The sequence below is a fragment of the Hypanus sabinus genome, chromosome 6 (genome assembly GCF_030144855.1).
Source record: "Hypanus sabinus isolate sHypSab1 chromosome 6, sHypSab1.hap1, whole genome shotgun sequence".
NCBI classification, from domain to species: domain Eukaryota; kingdom Metazoa; phylum Chordata; class Chondrichthyes; order Myliobatiformes; family Dasyatidae; genus Hypanus; species Hypanus sabinus.
Genome location: NC_082711.1, coordinates 154,534,621 through 154,561,547, shown reverse-complemented (window position 1 = coordinate 154,561,547; position 26,927 = coordinate 154,534,621). Strand labels below are relative to the sequence as shown.

Genomic DNA, 26,927 nt, shown 5'->3' with positions numbered 1-26,927 from the left:
TGAAGTGGTTGTTTTGTCTCTCCGATATACAGATCTGTGCAGTTTTCATTGTATTGAATAGCATATACAATATTGCTCTGTTTATGTTAAATGTAGGATCTTGAAGGTGAATGAGTTTCTGTCTGAGTGCGTTTGTAGGTTGGGATTTGGTATTGTTGAAAATCCTTCTGAGTTTCTCTGAAACACCAGCTGCGCATGGGATGACTGTTTTCCCATCTGGTTTGCTCCTTACCTTTGTCTGTTGGGCTGATGTCTCTGCTGGGCTTTGTTGCTAAAAATGATGAAGGCCCAGTCAGGGGAGCCACAAGCATTCAAGACTTCTCTCAAGTATTTGTACTTATCTTTAGCTACGATGTTGATGGGCACATAATCGGTGCGGTGTTACTGTGTTTTGATAACCCCAACTTGTGTTCTAATGAGTGAGGGAAAATCAAACTGTAGATAGTGATCTGTGTAGACATCTAGATACTGAAGTTTACAGGAAACCAACCCACACAGATCAAAAGGAATTAAATGGCTCGACAGGACACCTTGGGACACTTCTTTAGCATTTTCATTTTTTTTGGCCTTTTTTTCTATTATTTGGATTAAAATGTGAAATTGTTTTTGCTGTTTGAAAACTATTTAATATTTTTGAAAATTTGTGTGACTTATTTCCGCTTGGTAGTCCATGCCCAATGTTTGGATAATGCCTCAAAGCTGCACTGCACCCTACTGAGTTTGAGAGCATGCTGTGCACATTTAAGCCTTCATGCTCTTTCAAAGAAAATCATTAGCATTTTCATTAACTGCTTTTGAATATATTACATTTAATGATAAAATTAATTATTTGGCAGATTAAATGGTTTGGAAAAAGATGTTTTGTGAATGAGAAAATGCTTGCGCCATATTTCATGAGAAGAGCAATAGAATACAGGAAACAGAGGAATTAGTTTACTTAAGATTACTTTGAAATACTTTGACTTTCCTTCTATATCGTCCCCACCATCCTGACCACAACCACCACCCACTACAGCCCAGTTTTTCTGGAGAGCAATGAAGAAAAGTTAAAGTTTTTTTTTCAAACTCTGCTGTGTTTGTTATTGACACATGCAGAATTGTAGGCGTTAGGCCAAGGCAGTTTTGAAGATCAACTAAATTTTGGACAACCACGTTATGTGAGACTGCAGATGGCAGGTCATTGAACACTAATTTTTGCATCAGTCTTCTAGAATATCAGAATATTTAGTGCAAGTTTGATTAGAATGAAAGTAACATCCCAGGCATAGCTGTAAATTAGAAATTAGAAGGAATGGAATCAGAAGGAATTATAATGACCAAGAAAACTTGTCATTATAAGTTAAGGAAATTTAAGTAAACTGTTGAGGCTGTGACCTTATCTGAGATCTGAAAACAAGTATTTGGTGAGCTATTTGATGCAGTGGTTCTGATTTTCCAAAATTTCCTATTTTCAGGGAAGGTCCCCTTGGTTGGAAAAAAGAAAACATGATCCCCTTTATTTAAAAAGGGAAGGAAATGGAAAGTAGGAATCTATAGACCAGTTGGTTTAAAGTTTATCATTGAGAAAATGTAGCAATTTATTAAAGATCATATTGTTAGGCACAAAATGTTCAGGCAGAATCAACATGGTTTTGTGAAATGGTTGACCAATCTTTGAGGGCTCTTTATTGCCACCCTCGGCAAGGAGTGTCAACCACATACATTTACATCTCTGCTGCAATTTAGCACTTGGATCTGTTTTGATTTAATGCTATGATGAGTTGTGGAAGCATATAGAATAGGGAAAACTCAAACTTAGATGAGATGATTGTTGACAATTGAGTATTGATTGATTAGTTTGTGTTATTACCTGGATTGTAATACTGTACTCTGTCTAATAAAGACATCATGTATATCTCAGGGTAACATTTTAGAATGTCTTGTAGAGACCAAAGCCATAACTACATTGCAAACAACCCAGGGCCAGGTAGTGTTTGATCCTTTGGCGGTATTCTGTGCTCTGAGTAGTTCTTTTATTTAGAGCATAGCATAAAAAAAGGTTGGGAACCCCTGATTTAGAGTGAATTGCATTTGCTGAATACCAGCTTCTGTGACAGTGAGGACAGTTTGAAACTGCGATGGATACGATACTTGATGTTTTTGGGTGAAGGACCTTTAATCTTGTTCTTGGTGATCAGGTACAGGGCTTTGTCTGTGCTAGCAGTAATGTCATTGAATCCTCCTGCATCTGTTAGTTGTCCACCATGTTTTTTGTTTAGATTTGACATGATTGGGGAGCTTTGATCTGATAGTGGTTGTGTGTTTATCTCCCTTTTGTAGTGTTACTTTTACCATGTTGGTAAAATTAAGTGTAACTTATGTTCTTCTGGGCATGCTCAAATCTATACACTGATCTGGCATTAGTCTAGTGGTTTGAGGAAGGTCCACTCTGAGATTACAAATTTTATTGAAATATTCTAGTGCTGATGGTACTCAGTACATCATAGATGTTCTTTGTAAGATGCTAGGCCCGTTGTAAATTTGTCTTAATTCAGCATAATGGTGGTATTTACATAGCTAGCGAAAATGGAACCATATCTTCACAGGGTTTCTCCAGCTGGTGAGGTCATGCACTGTTACATCTGTAACAGCTTTTAGTGCAGGGTGGGGAGGGGGCCAAGTTAATTCTTCTGAGTCTTGTCCAGGTGGTAAGGAACTAGTTTTGCAACAATATCCTAAAGGAAGAGACCAACAAGATCATTCATGCACATGGCAATGGGCATTTGGGTTTCTCCACAGTACGTTTTGAGTTCTGGTTATTTTGTGGTGGAACCTTTATTGATCGTCATAGAATGCTGACATGTTAGCTGGGGAGAATGGTTAATGATCCTCAGAAACTGGGGCTACGTCCACACTAGAACAGATAATTTTGAAAATGCCGGTTTCGCATAAAAGTGATAGGCGTCCACACTATGCGTTTTTAAAAATATATATATCTGTCCACATTAAAATGGATATTTCGGCAAATCTCCTCCTACAGCACATGCGCAGGACACATCTACTGAAAACAAGTGATATGTTTGGTGTTGAATCTTGCTGTGAAAGACTTGGTGCACATTTGTTCAGTTACAGAATAGGAAAACTTAAGCAATGGACAGCTGTTGGCTGTCACGCAGGAGGACTTAAAACTGAAAAAAAACAAATACTGGAACATATGGAGACAAGCGACATAGAGTTCACAGACAGTATGACACGGCTGATGACAAACATTGAAAAACTGACAGACGCTGTCTTGTTAAATGTATTAAACTTGTCTGCATCAGTATTATTTTGTATTTCCATACAATGTTACATTAGGCTGTTACACATCTATTGTCAGAGAAGTGCTTGCATAAATAGGTAAATCACCTTCATATGAGCAAGGACAGAAAACAGGGCAAAGTGAGTATACTTATTTATTCAGGAAGTTATGGGTCAAAGTATTTGGTGAGTACATTTCTAACTCTTCTGGCTTCGGTCTTGTTGCTGCCTGTTCTGAAATTGTTAGGTTGCGTTAAAGAAAACAATGAAATGGCGCGCTGCCGTCTGTTCTGGCACATCATGACAGCATTTTTAGATTTCTCTGGTTACCCCATCCACACTGCTCCAGCCAATCCAGCATTTTCAAAATTACACACTCTGGAGGTTGTTTTAGAAAATCTACGTTTTCGGGGGACAAAAAACACTGTTTTCGTGTGGACAGAGGGTAAAAATGAAGAGAAAAAGCTTCGGTTATGGATTTATCCAGTGTAGTGTGGACGTAGCCTTAGAAATCTGAAATGAATGCTGAGCACTCCCAGAACCACAGTCCCCCTCCCCCAATCCACTATATAGTTTTCGAGAGGCTTGTCACGAGGCATATCAAGACCCTGCTGCCCCCCCCCCCCCACTGGATCCCCTGCAGTTTGTGTACCGTCCCAACCGCTCAACAGATGATGCCATTGCCACCACCCTCCACCTGGCCCTAACCCACCTGGACAAAAAAGACACATATGTTCAGATGCTGTTCATAGACTTCAGTTCAGCATTCAACACAATCGTCCCTCAGAAACTGATTGACAAGCTGAGCCTACTGGGCCTGAACACCTCCCTCTGCAACTGGATCCTGGACTTCCTAACTGGGAGACCTCAATCAGTCCAGATCGGGAGCAGCATCTCCAACAACATCACACTGAGCTTGAGGGCCCCCCAGGGCTGTGTGCTCAGTCCACTGCTGTTCATTCTGCTGACCCACGACTGTACTGCAAGACACAGCTCGAACCATATCATCAAGTTCGCCGATAACACGACCGTGGTGGGTCTCATCAACAAGAACAACGAGTCAGCAGAGAGGAGGTGCAGCAGCTAACGGACTGGTGCAGAGCCAACAACCTGTCTCTTAATGTGAACAAAGGAGATGGTTGTTGACTTCAGGAGGGCATGGAGCAACCACTCCCCACTGAACATCAATGGCTCCTCGGTAGAGATAGTTAAGAGCACCAAGTTTCTTGGTGTTCACCTGACAGAGAATCTCACCTGGTCCCTCAACACCAGCTCCATAGCAAAGAAAGCCCAGCAGCGTCTCTACCTTTTGCGAAAGCTGAGGAAAGTCCATCTCCCACTCCCCCATCCTCATCACATTCTACAGGGGTTGTACTGAGAGCATCCTGAGCAACTGCATCAGTGCCTGGTTTAGAAATTGCACCATCTCAGATCGCAAGACCCTGCAGCAGATAGTCAGGTCAGCTGAGAAGATCATCGGCGTCTCTCTTCCCGCCATCACAGACATTTACACTACACGCTGCACCTGCAAAGGAAACAGCATTATGAAGGACCCCTTATACAATCTCTTCTCCCTCCTGCCATCTGGGAAAAGGCTCCAAAGTATTTGGACTCTCACAACCAGACTATGTAACAGTTTCTTCCCCCAAGCCATCAGACTCTTCAATACCCGAAGCCTGGACTGACACCTTGCCCTATTGTCCTGTTTATTATTTATTGTAATGCCTGCACTGTTTTTGTGCACTTTATGCAGCCCTGTGTAGATTTGTAGTCTAGTGTAGCTTTCCCGGTGTTTTTTTTACGTAGTTCAGTCTAGTTTTTATACTGTTGTTACGTACCCCATAACTGGGTCACTTACCAGCAAAGCTAGAGAGGTCCATTGAAGTCTGATGGTGCTATTTTTAACAGTATTTATTGATAAAAATACAAAAATAATAATGCAAAATACTAAATCTAAAAGCGCGGGTATAATAATAATCAATAAGAAATAGCTCTTTCGTTGTCTAGGTGATAATGTATTGTCCAATGGAAATATAAAAGTCACTCAAGTTCATTCAAGCTGCAGCTTTTTGGTTGGAGAGAAAGACGGAGGTTTAACTTGCCCATTCCTTTTATGATGTCAATCCTTCGAGAGTCGTTGGGGCTGATTTCCCGTCTGTGGTTAGCTAAAGCCGTGCTTCTGTGGTAAAAGCCCCACCAATTCCGAGGCAAATGGAAAAGGAAGCACATGGGCTTTTCCACCGGCTTTCGCTATTATGCTGTTACAGGAGTTCTAGCATTTCTTCTGGTGCATCTGAGGGGCAGTTCCCACAGACCCTCTTTTATCCTGACTCACAGGGTCTCAGATGTCATTCAGGTTGGGATGATGCAATCCCTCCACCAACCCCCCCCCCCCCCCCCCCCGGTTCATTGCCTGGGGGCTTCGATGAATCTTACAGTTTTCAGTACACAATTTCGTCTCCAAGAGACAATAGCCATTATCAATGGTTCCACCTTTTGGAGGCCAGGACACACTCCAAACTCTTTGTGGATTCTGCGCGTCTTTCTCTCATTTCCTGGGTCTCATGACCTGACCTAATAGTGATCTTGCGATTCTCAAAAAGGAGGGGGCCACGGACGTAACACTGTGTAATGTAAAACCATGGACCTGAAAAACGTTGTTATTTTTACTATGTACTGTACCAGCAGTTATGGTCAAAATGACAATAAAAGTGACTTGACTTGATACCAGTGTGACTTCACCTTGGAGGGGGAGGGTGGAATCTGTGCTGTCAGCGGAAAATAACATTAGCTGGGGATATAATTTAGTTATGCTGTTGCTTAGTTTGTGAGTTTGCTCACTCATCTTGATTGTTAGTCTCCAGATGTTTGTGAAGGGTAAGGGCAACTGTCCTGGACCACTCAGGTGCCTGAGTTGAGTACCCCTTATCTGAAATGCTTGGGGCCAGAAGTGCTTCGGATATCAGATTTTAGGGGACAGGCGTGAACATTGATTTCTTGAACTTCCGGTCATGTCCCCTCCCTTCACCATTCCCCATTCCAATTTCCTTCTCTCGAGACCCTTATTGCCCTATCACCTCCCTCTGGTGCTCCTCCCCCTTTTGTTTCTTCCATAGCCTTCTGTCCTCTCCTATCAGATTTCTCCTTCTCCAGTCTCTTTCACCAATCAACTTCCCAGCTCTTTATTCACTACCCGCCCCACCCCCCCCCCCCCGGGTTTCACCTATTGCCTTGTGGTTCTTCCTCCTCTTCCCCCACTTTCTCATCTTTTTTCCAGTTCTGATGAAGGGTCTCGGCCCCAAACATCGTCTGTACTCTTCCATAGATGTTGCCTGATCTGCTGAGTTTCTCCACCATTCTGTGTGTGTTGGTTGTACTAAAATAGTATCCTCCATTTAGTTAGTGCTTTTAATTTGGGAAAAGATTCTAGTGGCTTAAATAAACTCAACTGGAAATAAATTAATACTAAACCGAAGACGATCAGGGATAGGCAGAGGAAGTTCTAGAGCTTAACATCTGGATAAGCAAAGACTTCATTTCCAGTGATAGGGCAAGGAATTGAAAAATATGTTTAAAAAGCCAGAGTTGGAAGAACAGTTCTTTGTGGGTTGGAAGTAGTTGGCCTGAGTATTGGAATAATTGGGTGGCACAAAGGCGTGATTGAAATGCTGATTCCAGAGCTAGAATAAAAAAATCACACAAATTATACAAGATATGGCTTCATTTGAATGCAGATTTCTACATAGCGTGAATGTGTTACATTTCTGAAATCCTTGCAATTCTTTAATGAAGTCCCACCAGTGATTTTTTTAAAAAATCATTTTGAATAGAAAATTGCTTAGGTAAAAATGTATTGCAAATGACAACTTTTGAAAAGACCAAATGCTTATCAAGACTTAGAGTATCTGAGGAAAACAGTGATCGATGTATGGGATTTTGAGGAAGAGCCAAAGAGCTGAATTTCCAGCTATATTGTGTTTCTATAGTAGTTAGTTCTCTGAATTGCTAACTATTTTCAGTTGTTCTATTTTAATGTAATTATGAAGTAGATGAAAATTATTCAAAATGTGGGATGGGCATTTGGTTTACAAAGATTTGAAACAATGGTCAATTCAGTTACTAATACGTAATTTTTCTCCTCTCTATTCGTAACCTTCTAGAAAATCTATGGATTAGGCAGAGCTTTATATTATATAATATAAAGATCTGCTAATCCCCAAATCCACAGACTGGACACCAGATATGCTGCATGGAAACATTGATATATTTTGTGTTAATAAATGCATATCTAATATGCATTTGCATATCTTATCTGTTGGTATTGATGAGCTTAATTATAGAGATTGAAGAAAGTCTAGTGCATAAAATAAGCAGATTAAGTCCAGAACATCAGAAAATTTATAATCCAATTAGCTCCTTTTCTTTTAGGGCAGTGGAATTCAATTTCTGCCAATACTTAACAGCTAGATCACTTAAGGTGAGGTTTATTACTGTAACCAATTAGATGTCTGTGGGATATTTGAATCATTTGGCAGTCATTATCTCTATGCTGTATGTATTGATAATATACAACTTGAGAGTAAACAGAGCAGAATTGGTAACATTTAAAAATATCTACCACAGTATTAAAGTGAATATTGGGGAACTAATATTAGAAGGTTATAGGTGGAAGCTCAGCATCCAAGAATACATATTGTGTCAAAAGGACAGGCAAGAAGGCAGAGGTGATGGGCTGGCTTTATTGGTAAAAATGAAATCAAATCCTTAGAAAGAGGTCATACAGCATTGGAAGATGCAGAATCCTTGTGGGTAAACTTGAGAAACTGCAAAGATTAATAATGCACCGATGGGAGTTATGTACAGGACTTTAAACGGTAGCCAGGAGGTGGGCTACAAATTACAACAGAAGATAGAAAAGGCATCTAAAAAAGGCCATGTTGTATTCGTCATGGGGGATTTCAATATGCAGGTAGATTGGGAAAATCAGATTGGTGCTGGATCCCAAGAGAGCGTGTTTGTAGAATGCCTAAGAGATGGTTTTTTAAAGCAGCTTGTGATTGAGCCTGCTTGGGCAAAGGCTGTTCCAGGTTAGGTATTGTGTAATGAACTGGATTTGATCTGGGACTTTGAGATAAAGGATCCTAAGAAGGCAGTGATGATATAATAGAATTCACCCTGCAGTTTGAGTGGGAGAAGTTAAAGTCAGATGTATCAGTATTACAGTGGAGAAAAGGGAATTACAGAGGCATGAGAGAAGAGCGAGCCAGAGTTGATTGGAACAGGACCCTAGCAGGGATGATGACAGAATGGCAATGACTGAAGTTTCTGTGAGCAATTTGGAAGGTGTAGGGTAGATACATCTCAAAGAGGAAGTATCCTAAAGGCAGGATGGCCCAACCGTGTCTGATATAATAAAGCAAAAATCATTGGGAAGTTAGAGGGTTGAGAGCTTTTAAAAACCAACAAAAGACAACTAAAAAGCCATAAGGAGAGAAAAGATGAAACATGAAGGCTAGCTGGTCAATAATATCACAAAAGATAGCGGAAGATGTTTTTATTTATATATGTGTGTGTGTGTATATATAAAAAAAGAGTAAAAGAGAGGTGAGGGTAGAGATGAGAGCTGTGGAAAACACGAGCAGCATGACAGAAGTTCAAGAGTGTTGAAGGCAGATGTGAGTGCAGTTGCTATTACTAAGGGAAAGGTATTTGGGAAGCTGAAATGTCTGAAGTAGATAAGTCACCTGGATGAGATAGGCTACCACCTCCGGGTTCTGAAAGCAGCAGCTGAAGAGATTGTGCAGGCATTAGTAATGATCTTTAAAAATTCCTGAGATTCTGGAATGGTTCTGGAGTTGTGGAGAATTGTAAATGTCAACTCCATTCCACAAGAAGGGAGGGAAGCTGAAGAAAGAAAACTATAAGGAAGGCCCCAAACTGTCCTTCCAGGTGAGGCAACACTTCACTTGTGAGTATGTTGGGGTAATCTATTGCATCCATTGCTCCCAGTGTGGCCTCCTCTGCATCGGTGAGACCCTACACAGATTGGGGTACCACTTAATCGAGCACCTCTGCTCCATCCACAACAACAGACAGGATCTCCCGGTTGCCACCCACTTCAACTCTGCTTCACATTCCTATTCGGATATGTCCATACATGGCCTCCTCTACTGCCATGATGAGGCCAAACTCGGGTTGGAGGAGCAACACCTCATATACTGTCTGGGTAGTCTCCAGCCCCTTGGTATGAACATCAAATTCTCCAACTTCCAGTAGTTCCCTCCCTCTCCCTTCCCCCATCCCACTTTCACTCTGTCTCCTCTTCTAGCTGCTTAACACCTTTCTCAGGGTTCTGCCTTCTTCTGCTACCCATAGTACTTTACCCTTACATTCCTTCTCCTGCCTATCCCCTCCCTGCTTCCCCTCCCCCACCCCTTGATCTTCCTCTGATTGGTTTTCCACCCTCCCCCCACCTTTTATGGGGCCCCTGCCCCCTCCTCCTTCAGTCCTGATGAAGAGTTTCGGCCTGAAACGTTGACTGCTCATTTCAACGGATGCTGCCAATCTGCTGAGTTCATCCAGCTTGTTTGTATGTGCATCGGCAGTATACTTTGTGCTTAAAGAAAATTATGAGCCAGTTAGCTTGACTTCAGTGATTGGAAAGATGTTGGAGTCGATTGTTAAGAATAAGATCTCAGAGTACTTGGAGGCGCATGATAAATAGGCCAAATTCAGCATGGTTTCTTTAAGGGAAAATCTTGCCTGACAAATCTGTTGGAATTCTTTGAGGATATAACAGGTAGGATAGACACAGGAGAATCTGTGGATGTGTACTTGGATTCTCAAAAAGCCTTTGACAAGGTGCCATGTGCTGCTTAACAAGATAGAACTCCTTGGTATTACAGGAAATATACTAGCATTATTGGAAGATTGGCTGATTGTCAGTAGACAAAGAATGGGCATGAAGGGAGCCTCTTCTGATGGGCTGCCATTGACTATTGGTGTTCCACAGCAGTTGGTGGTGGGACTGCTTCTTTTTACATTAATGATTTGGATGACAGAATTGATGGCTTTGTGGCTATGTTTGCAGACAATACAAAGATAGGTGGAGGGGCAGGTAATGTTGAGGCAGCAGGGAGGCTGCAGAAGGACTTGGACAGATTAGGAGAATGGACAAAGGAATAGAGTGTCATGAAGTCTATGATCATGCACTTTGGTAGAAGGAGTAGAAGCATAGAATGGGAAGAAAATTCAGAGATCTGAGCTGTAAAGGGACCTGGCAGTCCTCATGCAGGATTGCTTAAAGTTAATTTGCAGGTTGAGTCTGTAGTGGGGAAGGCAAGTGCAATGTTAGCATTAATTTTGAGAGTATTAGAATACAAGAGAAGATGTAATGCTGAAGATTTATAAGACACTGGTGAGGCCTCACGTGGAGTATTGTGAGCGGTTTTGGGCCCCTTATCTTAAAAAAAGGATGTGTTGACATTGGAGTTCATGAGGATGATTCTGGGAATGAAAGGGTTATCATATGAGGAGCATTTAATTGTTCTGGGCCTGTACTGACTGGAATTTAGAAGAATGAGGGAGGATCTCATTGAAACTTATCGAATGTTGAAAGGCCAAGATATGTGGAGAGGATGTTTCCTATAGTGGGGAGTCTAGGACTGGAGGGCATGTCCTCAGAATAGAGAGATGTCCATTTGGAAAGGAAATGAGGAATTTCTTTAGCCAAAGGGTAGTGAATCTGTGGAATTTGTTATTACAGGCGGCTGTGGATGCCAGGTTATTGGGTGTATTTAAGGCAGAGATTGATATGTTTTTGATTAGTAAGGATGTGAAAGGTTGCGGGGAGAAGGAAGGAGAATGGGGTTGAGGGGGAAAATGGATCTGCTTTGATGAAATGGTGGAGCAGTTTCGATGGTCCAAATGGCCTAATTCTGCTCCTATGTCTTGTGGTCTTACATTCTTAACTGGAGAAATACAGGTAAGGTTAGAAAGGGAAAACTGTCATGGAAGAGAAGAAGGCTGTATGAGCATATGAGTTGGTTGAGAGATCAGAAGAGTTGGCAATTCATCAATAAATCAATTTAGTAAAATTGTAATCCTAGCTACATCTATTGCAATGTATTGCCTAAGCGGTATACTGTCTCTGGAAGCTAGATTATTAGATATTTCTCAGTATTATGGTGTGGATTTCATTCTTGTAAATATCAATTTCATTATGACATGCGTGCCTGATGATATTCCTTCAGGCAAGCTGAGAAACTGATTGAAACATTTTCAAATAATAAATGAGCATAATGTTCTAAAAGCAGACATGTAATAGAAAGCAAAGTAAAGACTGACATACAGACAAGATTTCTTATCCGTAAGCATAATTCATTAAAATTAAAAATTGATCAATTTTGAGATGAGTGAAAAAATCTATAATTCATAATTTAGGGCTTGCACAGTCAACGAGGTTTTTATGCAGTAATTGTGACAAATTAAACACTCAGTCGAAATTGTATGAGATGGGATTTTCTGAGGTTCTCACTGGAATTGGAATGGTTATTAAATTTAAAATTTTCAGCAACAGAAATGGTATTTTTGTGCAAACTTTGGAGGAGGAAGACATTACTGACTTTCAGCATTCATGCATGTAAGAGTTCTACAATTTATTTTCTGACTTGATTATAACAATGGTTCCTCTCCTCACATATTCCAATCTAAAGTATTAGTGAAGTTCTCTGTAAGATAATTCCAGACATCTTTCAAAATCAGATTCTTTGAACAATATGATACTACTTTATAATCTATTTTCAATTTCCTTCTCTCTCCTCCTTTCAGGTGCTCAAATATAGTTGCATTTTCACTGTAGATCAGTAAATGCATAAAGCTTTTTTTATTGCTACTGAAGAGGACAGCAGTTTTAAACTGGAAAAAAGTTAAATGCAATGATCACTTGTTGGCATAAGAGAGAAGCTAGTTAAGCGTTCTTGCAGCATCCTAGCAAATGGATATGTAAATAAATGCCATTTTCTCACTGATAATGGAGATCTTGGGAGCAAACTTAACAAGTGTAAACAAATCTAAATTGTAAGGTTCTATTGACCGTAAATGGGATAGTTTTGGTGTCGTTCCAAATGAGGCTTGCTAATATTGTCGTTGTACTTGAAAGAGGTAACTGCTTTTTATTATTGGGAGGGAGTCTACTACCATATATCAACAATAGGGTTATATTTCCTTTAATAGTGCATATTGGTGAAACTTGAGTAATCTCATTTAATGTTTATCCTATGCCATTTTGGTCAAACATTTCTTGGATGGATTATTCTTAAAGCTAATTCGGATTTTGCAAAGTTTGCCATGAGTGATTGGAATGAGAGTATTAAAATTGACCCAACAGGAGTAAGATAAAAAGTGATTTTTTTTTAAAAAAAGAGAACTCTTAAAGTAAGTATATGGGTCAGAACTAGATGTTAGGAAGATTTGGGAGAAATTGAGGCAGATGAAGAAAGTGAAAGTTGATGGTTAGAAGTCCAGACAGGTGTGGGAGTCATTTTGGAAGACGAGACTTACCCAGAGGAGCAGGGGGGAGTAACTCGTGGGTGTAAAAACAGGAAGATGTGGTTCTTTGGTGTAGGTGGGGGAAATGTGAATTGTTTGAAGGGAAAGCACACAAAAGCAAATTAATAACAGTAGAAATAATTTTTAATCTAGGATTTGCAAAAGAAGTAACCATTTGCTTTTTTTTGCTTTTACATCCCACAATTTTCTTTTAAATGCAACTTTTTTCCCCAGTTGAATATTGTTTGGGCTGCATCGCTTGAGCTGTTTATATTGGGAAAGCTGCAAGGATTAATTAACTTTATGCTGGCCTTTTAGTGATGTCTTCTAATGAAAGGCGTGAATTATACTGACTGGGAATTGCTGGTGATCTCATGGAAATGAGAAATCTGAAATAGACTGGTGATGGGATGATCATCTGCTCCATTGATAGACTCACCATTGATCCCAGTGATCAGTGATGTACTGAAGGTGATTCCAAAGACACCACATCCAACCCTTTACTTTAAGCTGTTGAAGAGTGGTCTTGACTGGTGGTACCATTCATTTGAATAGGGTGTCTGATTCTGTGGGAAGAAGTTTAGACTTGTGGAATACAGAAGCAGGCTTGTTGAGTACAAGTCATACTAGCCCCATTTTCCAACACCTGGGCCATAATCTTTGATGCCTTTATGATTCAAGTGCTCATCTAAGTACTTATTGTTGTGAGAGATTCTGCCATCTCCGCCCTCTCAGACAGTGCATTTCTAGATTTCAGCCACCTTCAGGATAAAAAGGAAATTCTTCTTCAGATCCTCTCTAAGCCTTCTGCCCCTTCCTTTATAAACATTTACATTTCTTACTATCTGTCCTTTCTGTACTTGATCTCTCAATCAGCCACTCTACCCTCAGTAGTATGACTGATTAGTATTTTTCTCTTTTCATTGATTTGTATTTTAATAAGTTAAATCTACATATGTTTTAAGTGTCTGTCAAACATCTGATTCCTAGACTGATTATATGTTTACAGAATAATGCCTCTGTCTGAGAGAAGATGGGATGCTTAGTGAATTCTCATACTCAGCCCAACACTAATTGATCAATGGTTGTGGCACATCTTTGTAAGATGTTCCTTGGTTTCACATGCAGGCTTACAAAAGCAGTCCATGAAGTGGCTAACAGAATATTATAAAAGCAATGTCACATGATTAACAGTGGAATTTTTTTTAAATATGTATCTAGCCTTGGTAGGAAAATTATAAGTATATTTCAGGAAAATGATATGTATATCTCATGAATTAATATTGGCTCATTAATAATTAGGTGTCATATGACCCGCTCTGAATGCCATGTACATTATGGTAATTTTTCTTCCACTTTTTACGCTGACTGTGTTTATGATTGCAATGGGGAACGTAACGTGAAAGTACTGGGTTGTCTTTGCACTTTTTATCCTTATGTTTTGAAATTCATTCCTTTTCATTGAAGCTCCACAGTGAGAAAAGGGCACTTTGCTTGTGCAATATATATAAATCTTTATGGTAGCAAAATACTACTGATGCTTGAAATTTGAAATTAAAGTAATATACTATAAGTACTAGTAGAATAGCATCAATGGGAGAGAAATAGAAGCAGGTAGAGTCAAGGACCTCTCATCAGAGCTGAAATATAAGATGATGAGTTGGAGAGGGAGAGATGGAGAGAACAAGGAAAATCTGCAACTAAATGTTGAGTCTGAAGAGACTGCAGATATTTGAATCATCTTCATCTCTCCTCAGTCCGCCTATCACTAACTGGACCATGTTTCACCCCTCCCCCTCTTTTAATAGCAGCTACCTTCTCTCTCTTCTCCAGTCTTGATGCAGGGTTTTGACCCTGAAAGATCCACATTTCTTTTACCCAACAGATGCTGCTTCTCCCACTGAATTTCTCCAACCATTATTTTTTTTGGATTGCAAATTAAAGTTGTCAAGTTAACAATTACAATATTTTTAAAAGGCCTTGGTAGAGTAAAATGAAACAAGTTTACACAGAAAGATCAATGTCAAGGGGAAAAGAGGTTTATTTAGAATTATTAAATTCAATATTAAGTCTTGAAGGCTGCATTGTACTTCAACAAAAGATGAGATGCTTTTTCACTCTTAATGTGGGCACCAGTGTAAGGGTGGAACAGGGAATTAAAGAGACTCGAGTCTGGAAACTTGGAGTCAATCCTTGCCATCTGAATAGAGGTGTTTTACAAATCTGTCACCCAATCTGTGTTTGTGGAGAGCTGCAGGTAAGTTGTTGTAAAGGGAAGGAAAGAAGCAAAAGGACAAATGTTATGTTTCCCACGACTGCCACAAGAAGGGAGAGGTTGTTGGAGATGGAAACGAAAGAGTTTTGAAGAGGGAGCACCCCTTTTTGGTATAATTGGAAGGGATAGAGAGAAGTGTCTGGTGGTGAGAGTCTGTTGGAGTTTGCAGAAATTATGAAGGATGATCTGTTGAATGTAAAGAGTAGTGAGATAGAAGGGAAAGAAGCAGGAAGCTTATCCTTGTTTTGACTGAAATAAGTAGTGATTGAGAGCAATAAGTTAGGAGACAGGAAAACACATTTGAGAGCCTTGTCAACTATGATAAATTTATTTTCTGAGATACAGCACAAAATAGGCCCTTCTGACTCCATTCCACCCAGCAACCCTCGATTTAAACCTTTAAACCTAGCCTAATCATGGAACAGTTCACAATGACCAATTAACCTACCAAATGGTACGTCTTTGGACTGTGGGAGGAAATGGGAACACCTAGAGGAATCTCATGCAGTCAAGGGAGAACATACCAATTCCTTATAGGCAGCAGCAGGAATTGAACCCTGAGTCACTAGTACTTTAAAGAAACATGATAACCACTATGCTGCCATGCCTCCCCAAATTTAAAAGCCATTATTAAGAAAGAAATGAAGACATTTAAAAGGAACTGGTGTAGAAAGTCTTGCACCAAGACAAGTCTGATGGAGGCAAAGAATCTGGAGAATGAACAAGGTGCAGGTAGGATTTGGTATAATTAACATAGCTTTATTAATTAGTCGGGTTACAACGGACATTGATAGCAAAATTGTCCTCTGAGATGGAAGTAGAGACATTCTTAATAAAAGGATCAGATATAGACCATGTTAATTTTACGTTCCTGCTAATTTCCACCCTACTGTGTTGTTCACATGATCCATATCAAACTCTTCTCTTCCCTTCCTTGACACCTTCAACTCCAGAATTTGACATTGGAGACATTTTGGAAATCTGCAATTAATAAACAATAGTTCTTGCTATGGAATTTGGTCTGTTTGCAATTTTGATAAGTGGTGATTATCAAAATAGTTCTATTGTTTGCATTCCTGTTCTGGTGAAGCTAATCATTTATAATTGCTTTTGTAGCAAGAATATTACTTGTCACTTAACAGCCCAAGCATAGATGTTGATGAAGTCTATTGCATCCAGGATTTAACTACGTTAACAAATGTCCTTTTAAGTAACTTTGAATGTTGTAAGCTGAGGATTTTCACATAGAGTGGAAACTGGCCCAATCATCAGCATATTTCTCCCCTTGGGAGGAGGAAGTTTTGATCATGGGCAGTTCAGCTCGGGCATATTTCTCAAGTTGAAGGCAAAGAAAGCTGGTTAATATTTATCCAGGGAATCTAATAGCAAATGTAGATTAGCCAAGTGTAAAATTAAAGATTCCAGTACTAATTTACTAATAGCTTTCTCCAAAGCAAGAAATTACCTGTCACATTTTTTTCTTTATCCAAAATAATTTGGCAACCTTTTCCAACAGAACTCGGTTGTCCATTATTCTTTGCAGTCTATTTGAGCTCTTCCGGTAACTGTAATAAGATATATGGAGCTGTAGTCTCATCCTGGGTATTGCATCATGAGGTTTTTTGTCTCATGTAGATGCTGAACTTTGCCACTGCATTCAAGCATACATCATTTGACAGTTCTATTTGCACAGTATTGCATTGCAGTAATACCAATCAGCCGAAACGCTTGCTTTGGTGGAATTACATCATATGCTTGCTGTTGTTTAACAGCATTCTTATAACATTTTATAACATTGTATTGCTGCCCAAACACATAACTAATGCACACATATGAAAAGTGCACTGTTTCAAAAATAATTATCCCATCTGTGAATGCAGGTCACTCATGGGGTGGACAGTAATTTCCATCTATGAATACTGAAGCCTATGGTTAAAATGTTTGTAAAATACTTTTAATGGAAAATAATTAATATTTCATTAAATCATGCAACTAACAAATAATACTGCAGATCAATTTGTTGTAAAATGTATACATAATGACTAAATTCCTCAAACAATATTTCGACTGTAATTCACCATTTCTTGATTTTTGCTTCTATTTCTGTAGGTTATTTATCATTCTTTTGGTGGAACATCAAAAGGTCTTCATTTTAATAATCTAATAGTGGGGCTGGTCCTCCTGACAAGAGGAAGAGATGAAGAAAAGGCAAAGTGTAAGTATTACTAAATACTGGTAAGCAATGTTTTGACAACTATTACTAGCGCAGATGAGTTCTTGTAGAATTTTTTATTGAACAGTTGCTAAATTTTAAGCATAAAGCGGAAATTGAATTTTTTTAAGTTTAACTACTGAGTAGTTTTGGATTCTTTAGTTTAAGTAAATTTATTATCGAAGTATGCATTCCGTATAGAGCCTTGAGATTCATTTTCTTATAGGCACCCCCAGGAAAATAGAGAAATAGAATATAAGTAAATAGATTATACAACACATCTTTCACAGTGATAAACACCTATCAATATTATTCATTTTTTATTGCACATATCTTGTGCTTTCATAGCTAACTCTAACTTTGCTAGTACATGGTTTTGTTGCTGTTAACACACCACTTGCTTCTGGGTATTTTACTGTGAGTCATGGGAAGGATACAGAACATAAGGAAGCCATTTACACCATTGTTTCCTTGTTGGCCAAAGGCAAGAGCAACATGAGTAATCCCACTGTCCTACCATCCAGCCATATTAGTTTTCTAATCAAATACCCCTTTCCTACTTTATCCCAACAATACATTCCAGATCCCAACGTCACCTTTAGTTCTTTTGGCAATCATCTTCTTTCTACTGGAAGCTGAAAAAAATGCAAAGGGGATCCACAAGGATGTTGCTGGGATGTTGAAGAACTGCGCCATGGAGAGAGATTGATAAGCAGGGACCTTTTTTCATTGGAGGGTAGGAAACTGATGTTTGATCTTGTTGAAGTGTATGAAATCATGAGGGCCATAAATAGGTTGAATGTATAGTCTTTGGGAAAGCAAGAAATAGAGGACATAGACTTAGGGTGAGAGGAAAGAGAAGGAACCCGAGGGGCAACTTTTTCACCTGGAGTGTGATCCATATATGGAACGAACTGCCAGAGAAAATGCAGGTACAATTAAAAGATACAATTAAAAGATACTTGGACAGGTATATGGATAGGAAAGGTCTGAGGGGAATATACCAATTATAGGCAAATGGGATTATCTGAAAAGAGTGTTGTCTTGTTCAGCTGTGGACCTATTGGTCTGACAGGCCTGATTCCATACTGTGCAATTCTCTGACAATTGTTATTCTGGTTATTGATTCCTTTATTGATGGAGTATTTACTTTCCATTGGAGATGTTTAGATTATGGGTGGTGGGGGGGGAGTTGGTCACAGCAGTTTAGCAATTAGTTTTACAGAGTGCCCATTGTAAGACTGGGGTTCAGTTCCCACCACTGCCTGTATGGAGTTTGTGTGTTCTCTCCATGACCACAAGAGTTTCCTCTGGATACATCAGTTCCCTCCTGCATTCCCAAAGACCTACGGGTTAAGGTTAGTAGTTTGTGAGCATGCAATGTGTATGCCAGAAGCATGGTGATACTTGTGGGCTGCCCCCAGCACATCCCCTATGCAAGTGGCGCTTTTCACAGTATGTTTCAAGATACAAGTGACAACTAAAGCTAACCTTTAAACTTTATCTTCATCTTTCATGGTCTTAACTCTTTCTCATTTCACTTCCTAACCACCCCTGTTCCAAGGAAAACTGGTGGCTTTTGTACTTTTGCCCTGCAAATTTCCTAATAAATCTCTTCTGTACCTTCTCCAGAGCTTGATTCCAGAGATGAGGGGCTTAGACTGAGGAGAGATTGAGTTGCCTGCGGCTGTACTCACTGGAATTCAGAAGGATGAGAGCTGATCTTGTAGATACATAAAATTATGAAAGGGTAGATAAGATAGTGGCAGGAAAGTTGTTTCCACTTGGAGGTGAGACTAGAACTAGGGAACAAAGCCTCAAGATTCGGGGGAATAAATTAAAGACTGAGATGAGGAACTGCTTCTCCCAGAGAGTGGTAAATCTGTGGAATTCTCTGCCCAATGAAAGCTACCTCAGTAAATATATTTAAGACAAAGTTGGATAGATTTTTTCATAGTAGGGGAAATTAAGAGTTATAGGGGAAAGGCATGTAGGTGGAGATGAGTCTGTGGTCCGATCAGCCATGACGAATGACGATGCAGGCTCTATGGGCCAAATGGCCTTCTCCTGCTCCTATTTTTTATGTTCTTTACATCTTTCCAACAGAGTTGTGCCCAGAACTCAATAACATTTGTTATGGTTAAAATGCTATCTTATAAAGGTTCATCAATATATTATGCCTGTGTAAAATCCAGATGTGTTTACCAAACACTACCATCCTGCCTTGTCACTTTCAATGACATTTACACCCTTTTTTTCATTATCTCTTGTGTTAGAATGTAAGAATTCCTGTCTGGATGCAACACAACATTTTGCTATATGAAATAAGAAATGTCATCTTCCATTCCACCAGTCAGCCTGTATCATTTTTGAAGTATTTTGGTATCATTCTATCAGTTTTCTGTGCCTGCAAGTTTGTCTTGTCTGCAAATAAATAAAGTATATTAATCATTTCAGTGGGCCAGGTACCAATCTGTGAGAAATCATTTATACACTTCCCTCCTCCAACTAACCTCTTGATCAATTTCTGTTTCTGCTCCTATCCCTTCTACTCCTATCACTTTAATTTTATGGAATTCAAGAATGTTTTTTAAACAAAATCTTTACAGTACTAATGTTTGGAAATCTACATGTATTAATGATGAACTTTTAGTACTTGGAATTGCATTTCTAATGCTTGTAGAATTAATAAGTTTTGTGTAGTTTGGTTTCCCATATTCAGTGGGAGAAAGTACATCTATAAAATTTCAGTACTTTGTGTAGGTAGAACAAAAAGATATCCAATTCTTTCACAGTGAAAGAAAACTTATAATTCAGTTAAATATCCAATGAAGCACATTACTCTATTTGTTACTTTTTATGTGATTGACACAATTGAGGTATTAGAACTCATTTTTATCGTGGAAATGCATAGTAGGAGGCCAGTTGGTTCATCATGTCCAGAAAGGGCCTTTTGCCTCTGGATTCCTTTTGTATGTGTTTTTCAATTAAATATTTTTATCATTTTTAGCTCCATATGTCATCCAATAATGCATGCAGTGATCTTTGGTGTAATTAGCCTACAGTGAGGTGTTTTATTCCATTTAAATAAAAGTATCGTCTATCCATTTGCTTATTGCCTTTGTGGTATTTTTTGTTCATCACCTCTTGTCATTGACTTCACAGGTAAGTGAAAAAAATTCCCGATTCACTCGTTATAAAAGCATTTATCATTTAAATAAAAACTTCATTAAAACTTTTTGCTAATCCCCTATTTCAGTGGAACTTGTCCTAGGAATAAAAGCTTCCTATAATTAAGTTCTCACCCAAATATGAAATTTTGTTGGACTCTTCTTGTTTTTAATATTCAAATATATTTTTACTTGTATTTTCAGAGGATTGTATATTTGAACCCTTATGTCTACATCTAAATCTTCTAGTGCTTTTACCTTGAAAATACAGGAGAGCTTCTATTCATATAGTACCTTCTCTCAATCTTGAATGCCGAAAAGGGTTTTTTGTTAAGTAAATCCAGAACATGCTAGAAACACTTCAAAACTAACGTAGCTACTATGGAAAAGTGAGGGAAGACTTTTAAATCCATACCTTTTCATTAGAACGAAAACAAAAAGTTGGAGATAAAACTAATTTTTTTTAAAGTATTGGAAAAAGTGTGAGAGTTGAGATTAAGAGCAAGGGTTGGGAAATCTAAACGTCAAAAGGCATGGCTGCAAAAAAGTGCTAGTGGAACAATAATCAAGCAACCAATCAGCTGTGAGTTAAGCATAAATAGAAATGCTGACTCTGAATTTATTGCATTCTGTCTGTAAGGCTGCAGCAAGCCTTGTCAGAAGCCGTCGCACTGTTCCTTGAATTCCTGTTGAGTTTTGTTAGAAAAGCCAGAGAATGGGATGTAGAAAGAAAGTGAGCCAGAGAATTAACAAAGGATTGATCATGTTTGAATGAGGTTTCTTCTGCACTGCAATCATGCCATTTGCATTGATTTCTGGTGCAAAGGAGACTATTATTAAAGGAGCACCAAAAACATTGTATATGTAATTCAAAAAAAAGTACAATTAAATTACTTGAAATGTTGAGGGCTTACATATGGAAAGAGAGAAGTAAGTGCAGGTAATGCACTTCATTTAGTTGTACAGATAGACAGATGCCACAGGAACAGGAGTAGTTAAATCAAAACAATCTAATGGAAGCAATTCCACGGGAATTCTGAGGGGGATGGGGTGGGTGCATTGGATAGTGGCATCAAACTGAAAGTGCCGGAGATTGTGAGCAATGACCCGACGAGTGTGGTATCTGAAGGAATGGATGGTGAAGATCAAGCAAATCCTTGCGAGAGTTAGAAAGCGAGAGAGCAATTTGTGGAAAGCTGAGCTTGTATTCTTGAGTACACTGTCCCCTATAGTGGAAGACCCCTTAAAAGCTCTAACATAAAAGGTGGCTTTGTCAGAATCAGTGCCACAGTCCTGAAGAGGAGATAAAGAAACTGGAGACAGACCAAATGATAGCAGGCTGGTAGCTCACAGCAAATGTAATGAAATTTTCTCCTTGGAAGTCATGAGAAAGAAGCAACAATGATAAATATTCAGCATGCCAGAAAAGGAGGTAAGGGAGGGAACCTGAATAAGACTGAAATCAAGAATTTTCCACTTTGTTCCCTGTCTCATTGTGTTGTTCTTTCATCCCTTTCTGAAATGCAGTCTCAACTGTTTTGCATGAGAGACCTTCCCTTTTCTCTCCTTATTGTCTTTCATTCACTGCATTTTAAAATGTTTGCAATAGTGATCTTTCTCAGTGCTGGTGAATGGTTATTGAATAAAAATGTTAAGACTAGCTTACAATTTTAGAGGTGTTGCCAGAGTTCCTCAAGAAATCTGTAATGTTAACCTATATGCAACTGCATGGAAGTTTCAGGACACTTGGATAAATGGAGAAATCCTAATCTTGCTGGCTCCACCAGCAGTTTGTCAGCTGTGATCTGCTGCTAGGATCCATTGAGTCAGCAGGTGATCTAGACCTTGCTAGAATCCCCCAAAACATAACACCAGGGAATATTAATTTGAATCATGGATTAAGGTAGCCCTGGCATCATTTTTTTGAATGGTGAACTGCTGCGAGAAAAAAAACAAAAGAATGAAATAAGTTGTTTATTTATTAATTTGATGTAATGCTTTTGTCTTTCACTTTTAGATTTTAAGTTAGTTTATTTTGATGCTTTTCACTTTGTTTTTGTATGTGTTGTTTAAAAAAATAGGCAGCTTTGATGAATAATAAAGCTGAGGCATGAATATACCTGCAATTAAAAGAGGTATATGAACAGGGCTTGTTCTGACCTGTCAACATCATTCTTTAGAGTTATTTGAGGCTCTGAGGCTTGATACTCACTTCCAAAATGGTATTGGCCAACAAGATCTGCCAATCAGATTCAGACCTGGTAAATTATAGCCAATAAGAACATGTCTGGGGAGTGCAGACAGGGGGTTTCATTTCATTAAAATTGAGGCTGTTGATTTGTCACTATCCGGGGTACTATTTGACATCTGAAACATTTGTGGCATTCACCATTTTTATTTTGTGCATTGTGATTTGAAGCTTAGTCACTGTTTCATGGTAAGAAATACAGATTTTGTTTTTGCTTAAAGCATGCTTTCCATTTAAAATATTTGCCTACCTATTCTGCTAACATGTCTATCTTTCGGTAGTTTTGAAAGAATAAAAACCTGGGACCATGGTTTGAACTGCTTTTATTTTTTTTATATTCTGAATATAATATGTTTATTTTTCTTAATTGCTAAGTATGTTTACTTTTATCTATTTTCTTGTCTCCATTGCCCCTTGATTTTTTAGAAGAGATCTCCTGACACCTTATCTATTAACCTTTGTATTCAAAATCAGATTTAATATCACCAGCATATGTCGTGTAATTTGTTAACTTAGCAGCAGCCATACAGTACAATACATGATAAAAGAAAAAAAATAAGTAAAACAATTACAGTAAGTATATATGTATTAAATAGTTAAATTAATATATAGTACAAAAACAGAAATAATAAACAAAGTGAAGTAGTATTCATGGGTTTAATGTCCATTTAAGAATCATATGGCAGAGGGGAAGAAGCTCTTTTTGAATCACTGAGTGTGTGTCTTCAGGCTTCTGTATCTCTTCCCTGATGGTAACAATGAGAACAGATTACATCACTTATTGAAGATGTCTTGGATGCTACAGAGGCTAGTAACCAAGATGGAGCTGACTTATTTTAAAACTTCCTGTAACTTTCAGTCCTGTGCCCCCAATACCAGACAGTGATGCAGCCTGTCAGAATGTTCTCCACAGTGCATCTGTAGAGGATTTCAAGTGTTGTAGGTGACAAACAAAATCCCCTCAAACTCTTAATGAAATATAGTCACTGTCTTGTTTCTTTGTGACTGTATTGATTATGTTGGGATCAGGTTAGATCCTCAGAGATCTTGACACCTAGGAACTTAATTGGTCACTCTCCCCACTTCTGATCCCTTTGAGGATTGATTCATGTTTCTGCATCCTCCCCTTTGCTCTTTGGTCTTACTGACATTGAGTGCAAGGTTGTTGCTGCAATACAACTCAAGTAGCTGGTATATCTCGCTCCTGTACACCATCGGAGATTCTACCAGCAGTGGTTGTACAGGCATGGATAGAGAGAGTAGAGCAGTAGGCTAAGTACACATCCCTGCGGTGCGCCAGTGTTGACCATCAGCGAGGAGTGATATTATTATCAATCTGCACATATCGTGGTCTTCTGGTTAGAAAGTGGAGCATCCAATTGCAGTGGGAGGTAGAGAGTCCCAGGTTCTGTAGGTTATTGATCAGGACTCAGGGAATTATGGTGTTAAATTTTGAGCTACAGTCAATATAAAGCATCCTGACTAGGTGTTTGTATTGCCCAAGTGATCTAAGGCCGTATGAAGAGCCATTGAGAATGCGTCTCCCATAAACCTATTGTGGTGATAGGCAAATTGCAGTGAATCCTGGTTCTTGCTGAGGCAGGAGTTCATTCTGGCCATGACCAACCTCTCAAAGAGTATGTAAAAATCCAGATATTTTGCTCACCATATTTCCTTTTCTCCTCACTTTGTTTCTTCAAATAACAATCCTGTAATTTGTCCATCTCTTTATGATGAGTAATTTTCTTAAGAAATCAATTTCAAAGTTTACCCACAACTGCCATTGTATTAACTGATTTTAAGCATTATTCCAGTGTGATCTCTTGCGTATGTTTTGTCATTTGGTTTTATTCAAGGTGATCTGAATCACAAGTCCATGTAGTTATTTACGTTTTTGGATATCCTTGTCTAATAAAATTCTATTTGTCATGGCCATCCTCGAAAAGATATCAAGATTTCTACCACACTCGAGTACAAAAATGGTTTTGATTTTATTCTTAAATGGTTCAGTTCTAATTCTACAATTGTGGTCCCTTGTTTTAAATTCCTACCACCAGAGGAAATTTTTTTTCTACATACTTTCAAATCTTAGTTTTTTTAAGTGTCAAGAAGTGCAAGCTATTGTTATACAATCTCTGTTAAAAGTTAGGCCATTATGATTAGTCGTGCTTTCATAGTTGTGCCAGTCTCAAGAGTTTGCTGAATTATTGTTGCCAATGGCGATATTCACTTATTGAATAATAATTTATTTGTAGCCTTGCTGTTTTTCCAACCACTTTCTAAGTTACTTCCTTGATTTAGAAAGTTAATAAGCTGCAGTGTGTCTCAGGTGACAGATAGCAAAGGCAATATCCTTCATATGGTTTTGTGCCCAAAATACTACACAATGAGATCTCTGTATTTCTGCGTCTTCCACCAATTACCCAATTTGGCCCTTTTCGCTTTTGATTCTGAATTCACTATCACATGGCAAAATTTCGGAATTGTTTTTGGAAGGTTACAAGATTAAGTTAAAACCAGATAATTTGACATTTTTGACTTGTAACAGCCAGTTGTGCTTGTCATCAGGATAAGGTCAATCATTTTGAGTACTGTTAACCTTTTCGTAAACCTACAATTTCCCTTCCTAACCCCTGAATGGCCATTTCTAAATGTACTTGTATCATTATTAAGCAGTAACCGTTTAATTTTGTTATTTGCTTGTCTTTTGCCTTTTAATTTGCTTGCTCTATTTTAATATTGTTATTCCCATTATTGATTGTCTGCTATTTTAATTTTACTTATAATGCCTCTATCAAAAATTATTCTTCATTACATCTTGAGATTATAGATGTACATTAAAAGTCTGCGGTTCAACAATTTGGAAATCCCAGTGGTTCAGGATCTAGCTTAGGGGAAGCTAAGGGATTGGGAAGCTTATAAAGACAAACTAAAAAGTCAATAGTGGGATAAGGGATGCTAAGCTAATAATAATATTTTAAAAAAGATACCAAAAGTATTTTCAGATATATAAAGAGTAAAAGAGGTGAGAGTGGGCATTGAACTACCAGAAGAGTGCTGGAGAATCAGAGGAAAGAGTGATTGTGGTTGTCATTACTAAGAAGATGGTGCTCGGCAAGCTGATATGTCTGAAAGTGCATAAGTCACCTGGACCGGATGGACTAAACCCAGGGCTCTGAAAGAGGTAACTGAAGAGATTGTGGAGGCATTGGTAATGATCTTTCAAGAATTACTAGAATCAGGAATGGTGCCGGGGGCTGAAAAATCGCTCGTGTCACTCCTGTCTGTAAGAAGGAAGAGAAGCAAAAGGCAGGAAATTATAGGCCAGTTAGCCTGATTTCTGTGGTTGTTAAAATTGCAGGTTCTTAAAGCCATGGATACATTTTAGTTATTCCTCTTCAATGATCATCAAGTACTATAGGTTTATATGACAGTGGAGTGCAGGAGAAAGCCATTCATTTCTGTGGGTCTGTGCCGACACTTCACAAAGAGTATGACTCCTCTCCTCTTTATCTTTTCGAAGAGGTATTTGATATATATAAATAAACACTAGTGTTAGGTAAACAACACACACACAAAATGTTGGTGGAACACAGCAGGCCAAGCAGCATCTACAGGGAGAAGCATTGTCGACGTTTTGGGCCGAGACCCTTCGTCAGGACAGTGTTAGGTATACTGCATTTCAAGGCAAGTACATGCATCAACATTACAGGGAATTGCATTCCTGGAAAATGGTCTGTATTGTGAATTTCCATTATTTAAAGGTGCATCACCTGTGCATGCAGCTAAGAACAGGTCAAAGAATTAGTGATTTATTTAGTTTTTTTCACATTCATGTGGACAAATTTTATTCCAATTTTTTGGGTAGTAACTTGTGAATTAAACAAGGGTGAATATCCATTATCTGAACACCAGTAACACAGATTTATCTGTACTATATCATTGTAGTAACCAAATCCAAATCCTAATCTTGTGAATCAAAATTACTTGATTTCCTTATTTTGCCTGTCTCCCTGAACCTAGTGCTCAGATCATCAATCCATTGTCAATAGAAGCAATCTGCTTTCATTTACTAGTCCAAATCCTCCCTCCATTAAATGTCTTGAACACTCTTAAGGTTAAGATCTTTTCTATTTATTTCATTGTTTTTCAGATAGTTAAAATTGCCCAATATTATTAAATCTCTCTCCATTA

At 38.6% G+C, this 26,927-nt stretch overlaps 1 protein-coding gene across 2 annotated transcripts in view; it reads left to right on the top strand.

The window, feature by feature from the left end:
* Positions 1-26,927, top strand: part of usp32 (ubiquitin specific peptidase 32) — a 147,447-nt gene that overhangs the window by 38,564 nt on the left and 81,956 nt on the right. For both annotated transcript variants that reach the window (XM_059973239.1, XM_059973237.1), the window contains exon 3: positions 17,213-17,318. In XM_059973239.1, coding sequence (XP_059829222.1) covers positions 17,213-17,318 — 106 coding nt within the window. The remainder of the gene's footprint in view (positions 1-17,212; positions 17,319-26,927) is intronic.